Below are 18,164 nucleotides of genomic sequence, written 5' to 3'. Positions count from 1 at the left end.
TACGGGATTGATTGAATCCTCGACATCGTGGTTCATCCGATGAGATCATCGTGGAACATGTGGGAGCCAACATGCGTATCCAGATCCCGTTGTTGGTTATTGACCGGAGAGGCGTCTCGGTCATGTCTGCATGTCTCCCGAACCCGTAGGGTCTACACACTTAAGGTTCGGTGACGCTAGGGTTGTAGAGATATGAGTATGCGGAAACCCGAAAGTTGTTCGGAGTCCCGGATGAGATCCCGGACGTCACGAGGAGTTCCGGAGGTTAAGAATTATATTTAGGAAGTCCAGTTTTGGCCACCGGGAAAGTTTCGGGGGTTATCGGTATTGTACCGGGACCACCGGAAGGGTCCCGGGGGTCCATCGGGTGGGGCCACCTGTCCCGGAGGGCCCCATGGGCTGAAGTGGGAAGGGAACCAGCCCTTAGTGGGCTGGGGCGCCCCCCATGGGCCTCCCCCCTGCGCCTAGGGTTGGAAACCCTAGGGTGGGGGGCGCCCCACTTGCCTTGGGGGGCAAGTCTCCCCCCTGGCCGCTGCCCCCCATGCAGATGGGTTCCTGGCCGCCGCCCCCCCTCCCAGGGGGCCTATATAATGGGGGGACGGAGGGCAGCGGTACTACAGCCTTGGGCGCCTCCCTCCTCCCCTGCTACACCTCTCCCTCTCACAGAAGCTCGGCGAAGCCCTGCCGAGATCCCGCTACATCCACCACCACGCCGTCGTGCTGCTGGATCTCCATCAACCTCTCCTTCCCCCGTGCTGGATCAAGAAGGAGGAGACGTCGCTGCACCGTACGTGTGTTGAACGCGGAGGTGCCGTCCGTTCGGCACTCGGTCATCGGTGATTTGGATCACGGCGAGTACGACTCCATCAACCACGTTCATTGGAACGCTTCCGCTCGCGATCTACAAGGGTATGTAGATGCACTCCTTTCCCCTCGTTGCTAGTATACTCCATAGATGGATCTTGGTGATGCGTAGAAAATTTTAAAATTCTGCTACGATCCCCAACAGTGGTATCAGAACCAGGCCTATGCGTAGTTACTATGCACGAGTAGAACACAAAGCAGTTGTGGGCGTAGATGTTGCCAATTCTTCTTGCCGCTACTAGTCTTATCTTGTTTCGGCTGTATTGTGGGATGAAGCGGCCCGGACCGACCTTACACGTACGCTTACGTGAGACAGGTTCCACCGACTGACATGCACTAGTTGGATAAGGTGGCTAGCGGGTGTCTGTCTCTCCTACTTTAGTTGGAACGGATTCGATGAAAAGGGTCCTTATGAAGGGTAAATAGAAATTGGCATATCACGTTGTGGTTTTACGTAGGTAAGAAACGTTCTTGCTAGAAACCTATACAAGCCACGTAAAAACTTGCAACAACAATTAGAGGACGTCTAACTTGTTTTTGCAGCATGTGCTATGTGATGTGATATGGCCAGAAGATGTGATGAATGATATATGTGATGTATGAGATTGATCATATTCTTGTAATAGGAATCACGACTTGCATGTCGATGAGTATGACAACCGGCAGGAGCCATAGGAGTTGTCTTTATTATTTTGTATGACCTGCGTGTCATTGAATAACGCCATGTAAATTACTTTACTTTATTGCTAAACGTGTTAGCCATAGAAGTAGAAGTAATCGTTGGCGTGACAACTTCATGAAGACACAATGATGGAGATCATGATGATGGAGATCATGGTGTCATGCCGGTGACGAAGATGATCATGGTGCCCCGAAGATGGAGATCAAAGGAGCAAAATGATATTGGCCATATCATGTCACTATTTGATTGCATGTGATGTTTATCATGTTTTGCATCTTATTTGCTTAGAACGACGGTAGTAAGTAAGATGATCCCTTATAATAATTTCAAGAAAGTGTTCCCCCTAACTGTGCACCGTTGCGAAGGTTCGTTGTTTCGAAGCACCACGTGATGATCGGGTGTGATAGATTCTAACGTTCGCATACAACGGGTGTTGACGAGCCTAGCATGTACAGACATGGCCTCGGAACGCACGCAATACACTTAGGTTGACTTGACGAGCCTAGCATGTACAGACATGGCCTCGGAACACGGAGGACCGAAAGGTCGAGCATGAGCCGTATAGAAGATACGATCAACATGGAGATGTCCACCTATCTTGACTAGTCCGTCTCACGTGATGATCGGACACGGCCTAGTTAATTCGGATCATGTTTCACTTAGATGACTAGAGGGATGTCTATCTGAGTGGGAGTTCATTGAGTAATTTGATTAGATGAACTTAATTATCATGAACTTAGTCTAAAATCTTTACACTATGTTTTGTAGATCAAATGGCCCACGTTGTCCTCAACTTCAACGCGTTCCTAGAGAAAACCAAGCTGAAAGATGATGGCAGTAACTATACGGACTGGGTCCGGAACCTGAGGATCATCCTCATAGCAGCCAAGAAAGATTATCTCTTAGAAGCACCGCTAGGTGAAGCACCAATCCCAGAGAACCAAGACGTTATGAACGCTTGGCAATCACGTGCTGATGATTACTCCCTTGTTCAGTGCGCCATGCTTTACAGCTTAGAACCGGGTCTTCAAAAGCGTTTTGAGAAATATGGAGCATATGAGATGTTCGAGGAGCTGAAAATGGTTTTCCAAGTTCATGCCCGGGTCGAGAGATATGAAGTCTCCGACAAGTTCTTCAGCTGTAAAATGGAGGAAAATAGTTCTGTTAGTGAGCACATACTCAGAATGTCTGGGTTGCATAACCGCTTGTCTCAACTGGGAGTCAATCTCCCGGATGACGCGGTCATTGACAGAATCCTCCAGTCGCTTCCACCAAGCTACAAGAGCTTTGTGATGAACTTCAATATGCAGGGGATGGAAAAGACCATTCCTGAGGTATATTCAATGCTGAAATCAGCGGAGGTGGAGATCAGAAAAAGAACATCAAGTGTTGATGGTGAATAAAACCACTAAGTTCAAGAAGGGCAAGGGTAAGAATAACTTCAAGAAGGACGGCAAGGGAGTTGCCGCCCCCGGTAAGCCAGTTGCCGGGAAGAAGCCAAGGAATGGACCCAAGCCCGAGACTGAGTGCTTTTATTGCAAGGGAAGTGGTCACTGGAAGCGGAACTGCCCCAAATACTTAGCGGACAAGAAGGCCGGCAACACCAAAGGTATACGTGATATACAAGTAATTGATGTGTACCTTACCAGTACTCGTAGTAGCTCCTGGGTATTTGATACCGGTGCGGTTGCTCATATTTGTAACTCAAAACAGGAACTGCGGAATAAACGGAGACTGGCAAAGGACGAGGTGTCGATGCGCGTCGGGAATGGTTCCAAGGTCGATGTGATCGCCGTCGGCATGCTACCTCTGCATCTACCTACGGGATTAGTTTTAAACCTCAATAATTGTTATTTAGTGCCAGCTTTGAGCATGAACATTGTATCTGGATCTCGTTTAATTCGAGATGGCTACTCATTTAAATCCGAGAATAATGGTTGTTCTATTTATTTGAGAGATATGTATTATGGTCATGCCCCGCTGGTCAATGGTTTATTCTTGATGAATCTCGAACGTGATGTTACACATATTCATAGTGTGAATACCAAAAGATGTAAAGTTGATAACGATAGTCCCACATACTTGTGGCACTGCCGCCTTGGTCACATTGGTGTCAAGCGCATGAAGAAGCTCCATGCAGATGGACTTTTGGAATCTCTTGATTACGAATCATTTGACACGTGCGAACCATGCCTCATGGGTAAGATGACCAAGACTCCGTTCTCCGGAACAATGGAGCGAGCAACCAACTAATTGGAAATCATACATACCGATGTGTGCGGTCCAATGAGTGTTGAGGCTCGCGGAGGATATCGTTATGTTCTTACTCTCACTGATGATTTAAGTAGATATGGGTATGTCTACCTAATGAAACACAAGTCTGAAACCTTTGAAAAGTTCAAGGAATTTCAGAGTGAGGTTGAGAATCAACGTGACAGAAAAATAAAATTCTTACGATCAGATCGTGGTGGAGAATATTTAAGTCACGAATTTGGTGCGCACTTAAGGAAATGTGGAATCGTTTCACAACTCACGCCGCCTGGAACACCTCAGCGAAACGGTGTGTCCGAACGTCGTAATCGCACTCTATTGGATATGGTGCGATCTATGATGTCTCTTACCGATTTACCGCTCTCATTTTGGGGCTATGCTTTAGAGACTGCCGCATTCACTTTAAATAGGGCTCCGTCGAAATCCGTTGAAACGACACCGTATGAATTATGGTTTGGGAAGAAACCTAAGCTGTCGTTTCTAAAAGTTTGGGGATGCGATGCTTATGTCAAGAAACTTCAACCTGAAAAGCTCGAACCCAAGTCGGAGAAATGCGTCTTCATAGGATACCCTAAGGAAACTATTGGGTATACCTTCTACCTCAGATCCGAAGGCAAGATCTTCGTTGCCAAGAACGGGTCCTTTCTGGAGAAGGAGTTTCTCTCGAAAGAATTGAGTGGGAGGAAAGTGGAACTTGATGAGGTGATAGTCACCCCTTCCGAACCGGAAAGTAGCACAGCGCGGGAAGATGTTCCTGCGGTGCCTACACCGACTGGGGAGGAAGTTAATGATGATGATCATGAAGCTTCGGATCAAGTTACTACTGAACTTCGTAGGTCCATAAGGACACGTTCCGCACCAGAGTGGTACGGCAACCCTGTCCTGGAAATCATGTTGTTAGACAACGGTGAACCTTCGAACTATGAAGAAGCGATGGCGGGCCCGGATTCCGACAAATGGCTAGAAGCCATGAAATCCGAGATAGGATCCATGTATGAAAACGAAGTATGGACTTTGACTGACTTGCCCGATGATCGGCGAGCCAGAGAAAATAAATGGATCTTTAAGAAGAAGACGGACGCGGATGGTAATGTGACCATCTATAAGGCTCGACTTGTCGCTAAGGGTTATCGACAAGTTCAAGGGGTTGACTATGATGAGACTTTCTCACCCGTAGCGAAGCTGAAGTCCGTCCGAATCATGTTAGCAATTGCCGCATACTATGATTATGAGATATGGCAGATGGACGTCAAAACGGCATTCCTTAACGGCTTCCTTAAGGAAGAGTTGTATATGATGCAGCCGGAAGGTTTTGTCAATCCAAAGAATGCTAACAAAGTATGCAAGCTCCAGCGCTCAATCTATGGGCTGGTGCAAGCACCTCGAAGTTGGAACATTCGTTTTGATGAGATGATCAAAGCGTTTGGGTTTACACAGACTTATGGAGAAGCCTGTGTTTACAAGAAAGTGAGTGGGAGCTCTGTAGCATTTCTCATATTATATGTGGATGACATATTATTGATGGGAAATGATATAGAATTCTTGGAAAGTATAAAGGCCTATTTGAATAAGTGTTTTTCAATGAAGGACCTTGGAGAAGCTGCTTATATATTAGGCATCAAGATCTATAAAGATAGATCAAGGCGCCTCATTGGTCTTTCACAGAGTACATACCTTGACAAGATATTGAAGAAGTTCAATATGGATCAGTCGAAGAAGGGGTTCTTGCCGGTATTGCAGGGTGTGCAATTGAGCACGGCTCAATGCCCGACCACGGCAGAAGATAGAGAAAAGATGAGTGTCATCCCCTATGCCTCAGCCATAGGGTCTATTATGTATGCCATGCTGTGTACCAGACCTGATGTAAACCTTGCCGTGAGTTTGGTAGGAAGGTACCAAAGTAATCCCGGCATGGAACACTGGACAGCGGTCAAGAATATCCTGAAGTACCTGAAGAGGACTAAGGATATGTTTCTCGTTTATGGAGGTGACGAAGAGCTCGTCGTAAAGGGTTACGTCGACACTAGCTTCGACACAGATCTGGATGACTCGAAGTCACAAACCGGATACGTGTATATTTTGAATGGAGGAGCAGTAAGCTGGTGCAGTTGCAAGCAAAGCATCGTGGCGGGATCTACATGTGAAGCGGGGTACATGGCAGCCTCGGAGGCATCACAGGAAGCAGTCTGGATGAAGGAGTTCATTACCGACCTAGGGGTGATTCCCAATGCGTCGGGCCCGATGACTCTCTTCTGTGACAACACTGGAGCTATTGCCCTTGCGAAGGAGCCCAGGTTTCACAGGAAGACCAGGCATATCAAGCGTCGCTTCAACTCCATTCGTGAAAGTGTTCAAAATGGATACATAGATATTTGTAAAGTACATACGGACCTGAATGTAGCAGATCCGTTGACTAAACCTCTCCCTAGAGCAAAACATGATCAACACCAGGACGCAATGGGTGTTCGATTCATCACAATGTAACTAGATTATTGACTCTAGTGCAAGTGGGAGACTGTTGGAAATATGCCCTAGAGGCAATAATAAATGGTTATTATTATATTTCTTTGTTCATGATAATTGTCTATTGTTCATGCTATAATTGTGTTATCCGGAAATCGTAATACATGTGTGAATACATAGACCACAACGTGTCCCTAGTAAGCCTCTAGTTGACTACCTCGTTGATCAACCGATAGTCATGGTTTCCTGACTATGGACATTGGATGTCGTTGGTAACGGGATCACATCATTAGGAGAATGATGTGATGGACAAGACCCAATCCTAAGCAAAGCTCAAAGATCATGTAGTTCGTTTGCTAGAGCTTTTCCAATGTCAAGTATCTTTTCCTTGGACCATGAGATCGTGCAACTCCCGGACACCGTAGGAGTGCTTTGGGTGTGCCAAACGTCACAACGTAACTGGGTGACTATAAAGGTACACTACGGGTATCTCCGAAAGTGTCTGTTGGGTTGGCACGGATCGAGACTGGGATTTGTCACTCCGTATGACGGAGAGGTATCTCTGGGCCCACTCGGTAATGCATCATCATAATGAGCTCAATATGACTAAGGAGTTAGTCACGGGATCATGCTTTACGGTACGAGTAAAGAGACTTGCCGGTAACGAGATTGAACAAGGTATTGGGATACCGACGATCGAATCTCGGGCAAGTAACATACCGATTGACAAAGGGAATTGTATACGGGATTGATTGAATCCTCGACATCGTGGTTCATCTGATGAGATCATCGTGGAACATGTGGGAGCCAAAATGGGTATCCATATCCCGCTGTTGGTTATTGACCGGAGAGGCGTCTCGGTCATGTCTGCATGTCTCCCGAACCCGTAGGGTCTACACACTTAAGGTTCGGTGACGCTAGGGTTGTAGAGATATGAGTATGCGGAAACCTGAAAGTTTTTCGGAGTCCCGGATGAGATCCCGGACGTCACGAGGAGTTCCGGAATGGTCCGGAGGTGAAGAATTATATATAGGAAGTCCAGTTTTGGCCACCGGGAAAGTTTCGGGGTTATCGGTATTGTACCGGGACCACCGGAAGGGTCCCGGGGGTCCACCGGGTGGGACCACCTGTCCCGGAGGGCCCCATGGGCTGAAGTGGGAAGGGAACCGGCCCTTAGTGGGCTGGGGCGCCCCCCATGGGCCTCCCCCTGCGCCTAGGGTTGGAAACCCTAGGGTGGGGGGGGGGGCCACTTGCCTTGGGGGCAAGTCTCCCCCCTGGCCGCCGCCCCCCCATGCAGATGGGTTCCTGGCCGGCGCCCCCCCCCCTCCCAGGGGGCCTATATAAAGGGGGGGAGGGAGGGCGGCAGTACTACATCCTTGGGCGCCTCCCTCCTCCCCTGCTACACCTCTCCCTCTCACAGAAGCTCGGCGAAGCCCTGCCGAGATCCCGCTACATCCACCACCACGTCGTTGTGCTGCTGGATCTCCATGGACCTCTCCTTCCCCCTTGCTGGATCAAGAAGGAGGAGACGTCGCTGCACCGTACGTGTGTTGAACGCGGAGGTGCCGTCCGTTCGGCACTCGGTCATCGGTGATTTGGATCACGGCGAGTACGACTCCATCAACCACGTTCATTGGAACGCTTCCGCTCGCGATCTACAAGGGTATGTAGATGCACTCCTTTCCCCTCGTTGCTAGTATACTCCATAGATGGATCTTGGTGATGCGTAGAAAATTTTAAAATTCTGCTACGATCCCCAACAGAAAGTTACGAATTCTGAACTGGAGTTTCCTGCATCCACCGTCGGCTACCCGAAAGACATTGTTAGGGATCCTGTTGTCACGTTCCTTGGCCCAGCTAAAGGAACAGCATGGTTCCCGTCCGTGCATCATCAGGGGGAACATTGTTATGGAAAACATTGTTACCGACCTTGCATTGCGAATAGGAAACATTGTTACCGACCTTGCATTGCGAATAGGAAACATTGTTACCGACCTTGCATTGCGAATAGGAAACATTGTTACCGACCTTGGCTTTAGAACCGGGACAAGCGTCAACAAGGGAAAATTTCGATTAAATAAAACATTGTTACCGACCATGGCTTGCGAACGGAAAACATTGTTACCGACCATGGCTCGAAAAAAGACAATGAAGAGGATAATCCACCCCAACCCAAACAAAAACTCTCACGAGTTAGAGAAAGAGTCACAAGAAACCATCCCGTCGAACAAATCTTTGATGATATTCAAGCCGGGATAATTACTCGCTCTAAAACTCAGTTGGCTAACTTTTGTGAACATTACTCATTCATTTCTAGTATTGAACCTATGAAGGTTGAGGAAGCTCTTGAGGATCCGGATTGGGTGAACTCTATGCATGAAGAGCTACACAACTTTGAGAGGAATCAAGTGTGGACATTGGTTGAAAATCCGGACGACAACCACAATGTCACAGGAACCAAATGGGTGTTTCGGAATAAGCAAGATGAGGATGGACAAGGTCTACGCAACAAGGCCCGGCTCCTCGCCCAAGGCTACACTCAAGTCGAAGGTATGGACTATGGTCAGACATATGCCCCCGTTTCTAGACTTGAGTCCATAGCATCTTACATGCTTATGCAATGGGAAGGTATAACCACAATGTCATGAAAGGGTATTATCAAATCGCGATACATTTGATTAGCTACAAGTTTGTTGCTGATCCAAAGGGTCGAAATACTTGATTTGTCATTTCATTTGTTTATTTTGGCTATATGTGCTTTGAATGAAGTTTACATGGTAATGGTCGATATTTATCTATCATCCTAAGAGTATGTCGGTGCATGGCCGGTGTAGTATTCTAACATCGTCCTTAGTTCGATTGGAGAGTGATACTAGGTACGTGCTCATGGAAATCTTCACATAAATAATGTCAGGTCATCCACATAGCAGGAGGTTCACATAACACCCCTCCTACGAATCTTAAGAAGAAATCCCTCCCATGTTGTGAATTCAAGAACATGTTGAAGCGAATCAATACCGATGATGGAGAGGGCGAGAGAGGGGTCCCCTTGATGAAGACGATGACCATGATTGATGGGAGGACCGGTCACTCAATTCAGAAGGATCCTAGAGGAGGAAGAGCAAAGGAGCAGCGTGAACCAATCTCCAAACTTGCTTGGGAACCCTCTTTGGGATCAACCACCTTAGAACAATATCAATTGGGATTGAGTATTTAAATTAGTGGAGTGTACTATCCGGTGTCTGACCAGAAAATCATGCAGTTGTGCAGACCTGGTGACCAAGAGCATGGCTTTGAAGTGCGGCTCGGTTCCGGGGTGATCAACCACGTTTCTTGTAGCACGAAGATCCTTGTTCAATGGATGGTCTTGAATATTGCATATTGATATGTTTCGACGAGATTTAACAAGAAACTAAATGTTTTCTCATTATATCCATTTTAGAACTAAACCAAAAAACACTCTTGTTTCTTCCATAAAGTGGCTCTTTGAGCACCTTGATTGCTCCAATACAGAAGACATTTTTTCAAGGCACTCATTTGCTTGTTCCCAAAGAAGCTCTAGTTCACTAAAATCTTGAATATATACACTAAAATAATCCAGAAGGAAGAATTGCATCAAATGAAAGGTGCGTAAAGGAAACATGATCCTAGAGTAACTCGCTAACACACCCACGAGTGTTTCGTCGTCAAGGATCTCAAGTGAAAGTGCAACTAGTCTCCGGGATGTGAAGACCCTTCAAAATGAAATATCCTTATGGGATAGCTAAAGCAAGTGGTGATCAACTACACATGATTACTAATAACAAGACTTCTCACAAGTCCTCAAGAATAAATAGAACTACTCACAACTCATAATATTGAACAAGTTAAGTATGTATAAGTATGTAATCAACAATCTGAACGTAATAATCTTCCACCAAGTAAACCGACTAGCATCAACTAAAAGATGTAATCAAAACTACTAGCACCCCGAGGTACCAATGTTTGGTTACAACAGATGAACTGGAAGCCAAACTTGATTAACTGGTCTTTGGTGGAGCTGCAACTCCTATATGGACAAAGTAGATTTTGTAAAGTGAAGCTGATTTTGGTGGGGTGGAACGGTCCTAAACAGTACCGTAATTGTAAACAGAAGACTAAAAGCATGAGTTTTTTAAAGAGTATTGACATAATTATCTAATATGATGAAGTCTGTTATGTGACCTCTAAAATTGGATGCTCGAAATGGCGGAGAAATTTAGCTAGCAATCAAGTGTGCTGACAAAATTAATCAAATGCTATCTCATTGCCATCATCGTTTGAAAAAGAATAAAACAATGCTAAACAAACTTATCCCTGCTTTAGCAAATAGAGGCAACTCATTTTTTCAGAATTACAATATTTAACTCAGTAATTGGAGGGAACACTTGTTTCATCTAACTAAATTAATGAATGAGTCAATTAATCAGTCATTTGCGTCCCCAAGCTTCTTCATTGTATGACATGATGGACAAACACCATAAATAATAAAAATTCCATCTTAAATTCATAGACCACCTAGCGACGACTACAAGCACTGAAGCGAGCAGAAGGCGAGCTGCCGTCATTGCCCCTCCCTCGCCGGAGTTGGGCGCAACTTGTTGTAGTAGACAGTCGGGAAGTCGACGTGCTAAGGCCCCATAGGACCAACACCCCAGAACAGCAACCGCCACCGACGAAGAGAAGTTTAGATCGGAAGGATCCAACCCGAAGACACATGAACAAAGACAAACAAAGACCGGGTCCGAGCGATCCACCAAAGACAACCGCCGATCAAATCTCGCGAGATCCGCCGGAGACACACCTCCACACGCCCTCCGACGATGCTAGACACACCATTGGGGCGGAGGCTAGGCGAGGAGAATCTTATTCCATCTTCAAGAAGCCGACGCTGCTCATCTTCTATAGCAGGAAACAAACCTTAACAAAACTTGAAGAAGCACCTGAAATCGGAGCCCCCTCGTCTGCAAGGGCCGAGATCCACCGCTCACCCATGGCCCTAAGGCCACAGCAGATATGGGAGATCGGCCGCGCCGCCCACGGGAGGCAGAAACCCTAACCGCCTTTTCTTGGAGTAGGGACTGGTCCGAGGGAAGTTAACACGCGCCTTAGCCTTAATTTTTTATAAATAAAATTGCGGTCAAAGTTTATTCAAAAACCAAAATAGAAAATATGATGGGGACTACTAAAACATGACGCATGTTATTGACCCCGTGAAAGAAACATTGTTAGTACGCGCCACGAAATGGTTCACAAAACATTGTTAGTGCATGATGTGAAATCACTCTGGTCCGAGGCGTTAGTAACAATGTTCCGTCACGGGTCGAGTAACAATGTTGTTCGTAATAACATTGTTAAGGACCCCGTGAAGGAAATAATGTTTCGCAGCGCGTACTAACAATGTTTTGTGGCGCGTGCTACCCTCAAATCACGGTTTGCTCTGGTCACAAGGACGGGAGTGAGTGGATATATGGTTTGATTGGAACAACTCTGAAGAACACTCAGAAATACTTCCTGGATCTGAGATTTGGTAAGGGAAAGTGAGAGGGAGCAATCCTGGTTTCTTAGTACGCTCCGCAAAACATTGTTTCCTTCTTAAAATGTTCGTCTTCCCCATGTTATTGGCCCGGTGCCGGAAAATTGTTTTTCTAGAACTTCTTGTTCCTAATTAGATTTCTAAGACTTATATTATGGGACGGAGGGAGAAGGTTCCTAAGACTTATATGAGTGCCTTCACTAGAAGCTCCAGAAAATTTCAATCAACACAGAGTTTGCGTTGGTAGGAAGGCATTTACGCACCACCACTCAAATATGCAACCGACAGAACTTGTCTTGGTCGGAAAAGATTATGCAATTTTTGGATCGTTTTGACTGCGCCGGTGGATAACAATCTTCAATCAATCTCTCGAGAGTTTTGGTACTCATGAGAGAAGCAGTAACTTGTTTGTACATTAAGCCAAACATGGAGAACAACCATTACGCATGTTCTTCTCAACTCGTATAGCATGTTGCGCTCTTTAGCATGTACAGGCTGCAAGATGCGGTGCATCATCACCAAAACTTTCATGTTGATATGCTCTTCTATAAATTTGCTGGAACATAGGAATGGCTGACTTCCGTATTTTTTCTACTATAAATTTAGTCGAAACGTTTTGGAACGGAGGAAAAAGGAAAAAAAAGGTGTATGTGCGCCAATATGCGCCATAAATAGTCCAGGCTAAAGCAAGTAAGAAGCTATATGGATTAAATTTAACATACTCCCTCCGTTCACTTTTTTAAGTCATTTCAGACAGCTCAAAATGGGCTGTTTTGTACATTGTCTGAAATGTCTTCAAGGTCTTATAAAAGTGAACAGAGGGAGTAGAAGAGTACATACGAGTTTATTTGTCAGGGGATCCTTTTAAAGACTTCACGGAATGGGAACCAAATTGCACATATCATTGATGCTGGTCACTCATGATAAGACACACTTACCGAAGGCTTCCCACTCTCAACTTTAAAACTGAAGGCGCACAAAGCACCCTCTTCCATCCTGTTGGCGCTCACGAAGACTTTCCATTCTTTTTCTCCGAAGGTTAATCTTCTATGACTCTTACTTACAGAGATATTAAATTTCATGCGCGCTGAGTTTCCACCATTAGTAGCGCTGATTTTCATTTCCCCACTACTCCCACGAATATGCTTGCTGAAATGATCTCTCGTATATGGGACACTGAAATACTGCACAGAAGCAAAACATACCCACAATTAATTATGTATCTCGCTGTAATATTACTTGTTATACCATTATAGAGAATGATTTCTCTCACCATTTGGCTTAGCAGACCTTGTTTCATTTTACAAACATAAAGCGGTATTTCAGGCACCTCGTGGTTGACAGTACTTTGCAACCAGCATTTCTGTATATCACTCAGCTTATCTTTGACTTCACTAGCGAAAACGCAGTGTTTCTCGTAGTCTGTGGTGGCAACATCATTATGTGAGGGTGCAGTGTGTCCTCCAGCACCAGGTTTATCTGAAAGTAAGTTAGGATGAATCAGAGCTAACCACACACGAAATAGGAAATACTCAGTGCACAGGAAAAGAAAGGATATAACAGAGGAGTACCTTCAGCATGTTTTCTTGCCACCATCTTATCTTGTTCTCTGTTGCTGTCCTGGCTCACATCAGATTCTGCAGACATGGAACCTGTCTTAGGGCAAGAACTGCTCACATCTCCTTTCCTTGGTTTTGAAGAGACTACTAGCCGGTCCTCCATTCCAGGCTGTTGGTCAGCATGTACCAGCAGCAGCTTTGATGTCTTGGAACCCAATCGCACCCCCTCACTTTCTTCTTTATCTGGACCATCCTGGACTTGTGACACTGCAGGGTTTTGCAGGCTGACATCCACTTCCATATCTGTATTTCGTCCAATCTGGGTGCAAGACATTTGCCTCTCAATTTGTTCAACCAGGGCAGTAGTAGATTCTTTTCTGATCTCATTCCCGACAGCAGAAGAAGCCATCAATTCCCGAGGAGCAGCAGAAGCAAGTTTCTTCTCCATAACAGGAACATGCTCACAAAGAAGTGAAGAACCTCGAGCTTCGTCACCATCACAAACATCAGAGGCTTGCGCTTCTGCTGGTGATCCCTGCACATCATCACTTTCTGCACGCAAGGCAGGACGAGTCAGGGCTAACAACACATGATCTAGTGCGTCACTCACTCACTGCACAGAAAGCAAAAGCAGTCGGTGGGGCTTACCTCTGGCGCCTGAGGTTATTACTACTGGTTGAACTTCTTGTTCTTGTTCGAGGTTAGCAATAACATTTGCGTAGACAGTATCTTTCACAAGGAGAAATTCAAACTGATGATTCTTCATCTGTCGGAAGTGGTTGTTTTTAATATGCAGTATACGGGGATAGCCTGTATCAGGTTTCTCTGGTGTATCCAAGACGTCCAGGTGAATGACCTAGAAGGGGGCATAAGTATCAGGGCATGCAGTACAATTCAAGGATCTTATGTCTAGGTGCTTACTGTATGATGGCTGCTATTATGGAAAGCAGAAATGATGCTTGTCCCAATTGATCACACAAGTGTAGTGTTTTGTATAGCTCATCACACATGTTTTCTCTGGTCTAACGTACTAAGTACTTGAAATTAGTATACATGCTCTTGGGATGCTTGCAACTAACATGTTTATCTACATAGCATATTTTTAGAGGGCCGAGGAAGTACTGAAACAGGAACGAAAGAGGCAGAAAGAAATGCGTACCGCCAATATATACATGCAACCACGAACAAAACTTCTATTCTTAGATCCTTTCTTCCACGATGAACAATTGTGCTTGTACTCGCGGATAGCAATCATTAGTTGGTCATAGATGTAGCTACACCAACCTGCTTTCTGTATGGACTCAATCTTTGACTTCAGGGAGTAGATACTTTCCTTAATGTGGGCATTCGAGTTGGGGCACAGTAGGTGACACAAGATAAACGAAAGAAATGCGAGCTTGAAGACCGCAGGATCATTTATCTCTTTGAGTTGATCTCCAAACTCTCCCATCACTAGACCTGCACCTATGATTTTCGTTAGAAATACAGTGTCAAGAAGATCGTCATCCACTGAGGGCAACTTATCCATCCCTGGTTCAGATGGAAGACCCAGGATGACCGGTATCAAAGGCTTAATTGCTAGATGCTCTTTTTTAATCTTGACCGTCCCACGTTGGCAGTCGACCAAGTGCAGAAGCGGCTGAACCAAATAGTGTGGGAGTTCCACATCTGGGAGACTCAAGAACATTTCAAGCCCCATATCGGTGATCCAGGTTTCCTGTTTGGCTGTTAGTTTCTTGGTTAATCAGTGAACGCCTCTTGGACTGCACCTGAATTGGAGCTGTAACACATTCTTCTCTTCAAGGTGGCAGTGTTCATCTTCAGAAGACATGTTGAAGGAGGGTTCAGTTGATTCTGACATGCCTGCGAGAGCAGGAGGAAAGGACGTGGCAAGTGTGTAAGTAGCCCCATTGATGGCAATTTGTCAAGTAAACCACGGAAAGTAGAGTACATGTGCAGAGATGAAAAGGACAAGAGAGAGACAAACTAACAAACATGAAATCAAATACTCCAATGTCGATGAATCCTGATATATTAAAAACGTACTTGCATGTTACACTAGTTCCATTGTGCAAAAGGAAACATTCTGGACAAAGTATGAAATACGGAGGCCATTCTAGATCTTGTGAAATACCCGTCCTAGTACCATGGATAGCATGAAAAACAATAGTAACGCGCTTTCTAATTGCTGAAATAGTACTGTGCTTTCTACAAGTAAATTGGGACGGAGGGACTATGAAACAAGGGTGTGTAGTGTACATATGATCTCTGCTTTCTAATTGTATTTTGAGTACATATAAAATGTATTTCCAAAAGCAAGGGTTTGTTCTCTGCTTTCTTCAGGTGGGATACCTCTGTTGAAGACATGATCAGAGTAGGTACGCGGAGCGGAACACAGAACACCCAATCTTCAGTAGTATACACCCTAAGTTTAAAGCCAAAACGCAAAGCGGTGGGAGGGCAAAGCTTGGCTTTAAAAAAATCGGTGGGAAGGGGAAAGCTTTGGCTCTGATAGGGAAGATTGGTATTGTTATACTACTTCAGATCGTGTTCGACCGAATCGAAAGGATTGATTGTATAAGTACTACTAGCAAAAGGGTCCGTGCGTTGCAACGGGAGAAAGAATACTACACGCTCTTAATTTACAAAAAAGTAGTCTATAATCTGAGTATTTGTAGCTATGGTCCAAACAAAGATGGTATTTCCCTACAAAAGCGCAACTTCAAGATTCCACATGCATTCTATTTAAACACGGCTTGCATGTAAATTTAATATGTACAAAGAAACGGGCAAGTGATCTTCAATTTTGTCTCCAATCCTGATTTTACTGAGATGTCCATCCACAATCCGGATCAGTACCAATATGAAAGAAAGACGGATAATGCACTGTTGATTAAGATTGCATCCTAGATAGTATTTTTTTAATAGTTAATAGGTAAAATAACATCATATTTCGATTCTATATATTTTTCTAATTAAATTCCATATATAATATGTTAACTTTGGAGTTATGGTTTAGAAGATATGAGTATTTTTAAAAACATTTGATATGTATCACGGGTTTAATGTCAGAAACATCAGGGTTTTTTTCCATAAAATAGCATGACGGACTAAGAATACCTATTTCTTTTATTAGTAGGTATAGATATAGATATAGATATATAAGAATGTACCAGAATCAAGCGGGCTCGAAACAATGTTGCGAATCGGAAAACAGACACCGTCTCGATCTTTTTTTTTTGAGGGGAACGTCTCGATCTAGTTGAAGATGGATGTACAACGAATCGTGCTCAACAAAATTCCTCATTCCGTTAGCCAGGAAATAAACAAAGTTAGGAAGATTATGATTCTACCGCTTCAAAACCACACCGAAAAGGCCATCAATCAAGAAACAGAAGCCGAAAAGGGGGACGAGAATCAAAGAGCGGCACAGTCATCACCTTCGGGGTCGCGCCTGCAGCCGGGGCAGACCAGGAGGGGCCGGTGAAGGAGATGGGACAGACCAGCCGGGGTGCTGGGGAGGGCCCCGTGGACGGAGCAGCCGGGGTGCAGGGGAGGGGGCGGCGAAGGAGATGCGAAAAGACGAGTCGTGCCGCAGAGGAGTGGAGGAAGGCGAGGAGAAGGCTGACCATCCGTGTTATTAATATATGCTGCTGAGCCCAAGATCCTCCCCAACGGAAGCTTAGTTTTGTTTTCCTTTTTCCTTTTTCCTCCAATAAATATATCGCAACGGATACATTACCTTGGGGTGGTGGTGCGCAACCCGGAAAAAAAATCTGGACCCACTGGTCCATCTCAAGCCCTCTCGTCAATATTTGATTTACTTCACGATTTTGACTGGGTCTCCGTCCGGTGAAGAGTCCATTTGGCTGGACTTCATTAAGGATATGGGATTCGGAACTCTGTTAGAACTACCGGGTAGTCAACTGCCCCATCGCTTGCTTAGGGAAATGCTTAGCAATGTCTGCTTGGAAATATGAGCAATTTACCGAATGATTTATTAACAGCAATATTAGATAAAGCATAACTAATATAACAGGGATAAAACTAGTCATGTGATTTGACAGAGAGAAGGTAAATAACATGGGCATATATGAACCGTAATCAAGCTTATCTAGAGCAGACAATGGGACAAGTTTCATATATGAAGTAGAATCTAACATATCTAGGGCAAACACCAGAACAAGGAATTGTGGCAAGACCTCGAACAGAAAGGAGAGGAACACATACGGGACAGCAGCACCAGTAGCACTGGACTTGGGGTCGGTGTCCTCGCCAACCATGTCGTCGAGGAGGTTGTCGACGTCGGGGAAGAAGTCGTCATCAGGGAAGTAGTCGTCGGAGTCCGGGACGTCCATGACGAAGAAGTCAGTAGTCACGCTGAGCGCTCCCCAAAAACCTTATCACCCTTCTCCCGTACAGGACTCAAAGAGGTGCGGTTTCGGAGGTCTACTGTCCCGACTCGCGGTGCACGCCGCAAGCCGGGGTGAGGAAGACAGCAGCAGCTCAGAGATTGGAACCGGTGGCGAGAGGAAGAAGAAGTTCTGGTGTGTCTCTCTGAGAGGAGCGACCTCCCTTCTATAGGCGCAAGAGAAGAAGGCGAGAGGCTGCGTCGGGAGCTGAAGGGAACGTGGGAGACGAAACGAACAGGCAGCAGCCGAAGGGTGCAGCGTTCGTATTCAATATCCACTACAGCAAAAGCTTTCCAGCTCCCGAGTGACCTTTCATATCCCCGTAGTGCGTGGAAAAAATTTAGACATCGGCTCGACGC

At 45.4% G+C, this 18,164-nt stretch overlaps 1 protein-coding gene across 3 annotated transcripts; it reads right to left on the bottom strand.

The window, feature by feature from the left end:
* Positions 1 to 12,516: 12,516 nt before the first annotated feature.
* LOC123098296 (uncharacterized) lies at positions 12,517 to 17,065 on the bottom strand. Of its 3 annotated transcripts, none has more exons than XM_044520257.1 (6): positions 16,834 to 17,065; positions 14,553 to 15,256; positions 14,042 to 14,249; positions 13,406 to 13,945; positions 13,108 to 13,313; positions 12,517 to 13,018 (listed from the first exon to the last, which is right to left on the bottom strand). In XM_044520257.1, the coding sequence occupies exons 2-6, from the start codon at positions 15,090 to 15,092 to the stop codon at positions 12,749 to 12,751; spliced, it is 1,764 nt and encodes a 587-aa protein (XP_044376192.1). In that variant the 5' UTR covers positions 15,093 to 15,256; positions 16,834 to 17,065; the 3' UTR covers positions 12,517 to 12,748. The 3 variants fall into 3 exon arrangements, with proteins under 3 accessions (XP_044376192.1, XP_044376195.1, XP_044376194.1); XM_044520260.1 differs by having other exon boundaries at positions 13,125 to 13,313; XM_044520259.1 differs by lacking the exon at positions 16,834 to 17,065 and adding an exon at positions 16,567 to 16,795.
* Between the last annotated feature and the right edge of the window lie 1,099 nt (positions 17,066 to 18,164).

This window comes from Triticum aestivum, chromosome 4D (genome assembly GCF_018294505.1).
Source record: "Triticum aestivum cultivar Chinese Spring chromosome 4D, IWGSC CS RefSeq v2.1, whole genome shotgun sequence".
Lineage (NCBI taxonomy): Eukaryota > Viridiplantae > Streptophyta > Magnoliopsida > Poales > Poaceae > Triticum > Triticum aestivum.
The sequence above is the reverse complement of the archived record's forward strand: the minus strand, read 5'-3'. Positions and strand labels throughout refer to the sequence as shown.

Excerpts from the sequence above, each read along its gene's own strand:
- LOC123098296 (XM_044520257.1), bottom strand. The coding sequence starts at position 15,092 with ATGGGGCTTGAAATGTTCTTGAGTCTCCCAGATGTGGAACTCCCACAC. Across the intron at positions 14,250-14,552 it reads GTTGCATGTATATATTGGCG|GTCATTCACCTGGACGTCTT; the intron begins GTACGCATTTCT and ends GCCCCCTTCTAG. Across the intron at positions 13,946-14,041 it reads AATAACCTCAGGCGCCAGAG|AAAGTGATGATGTGCAGGGA; the intron begins GTAAGCCCCACC and ends CCTTGCGTGCAG.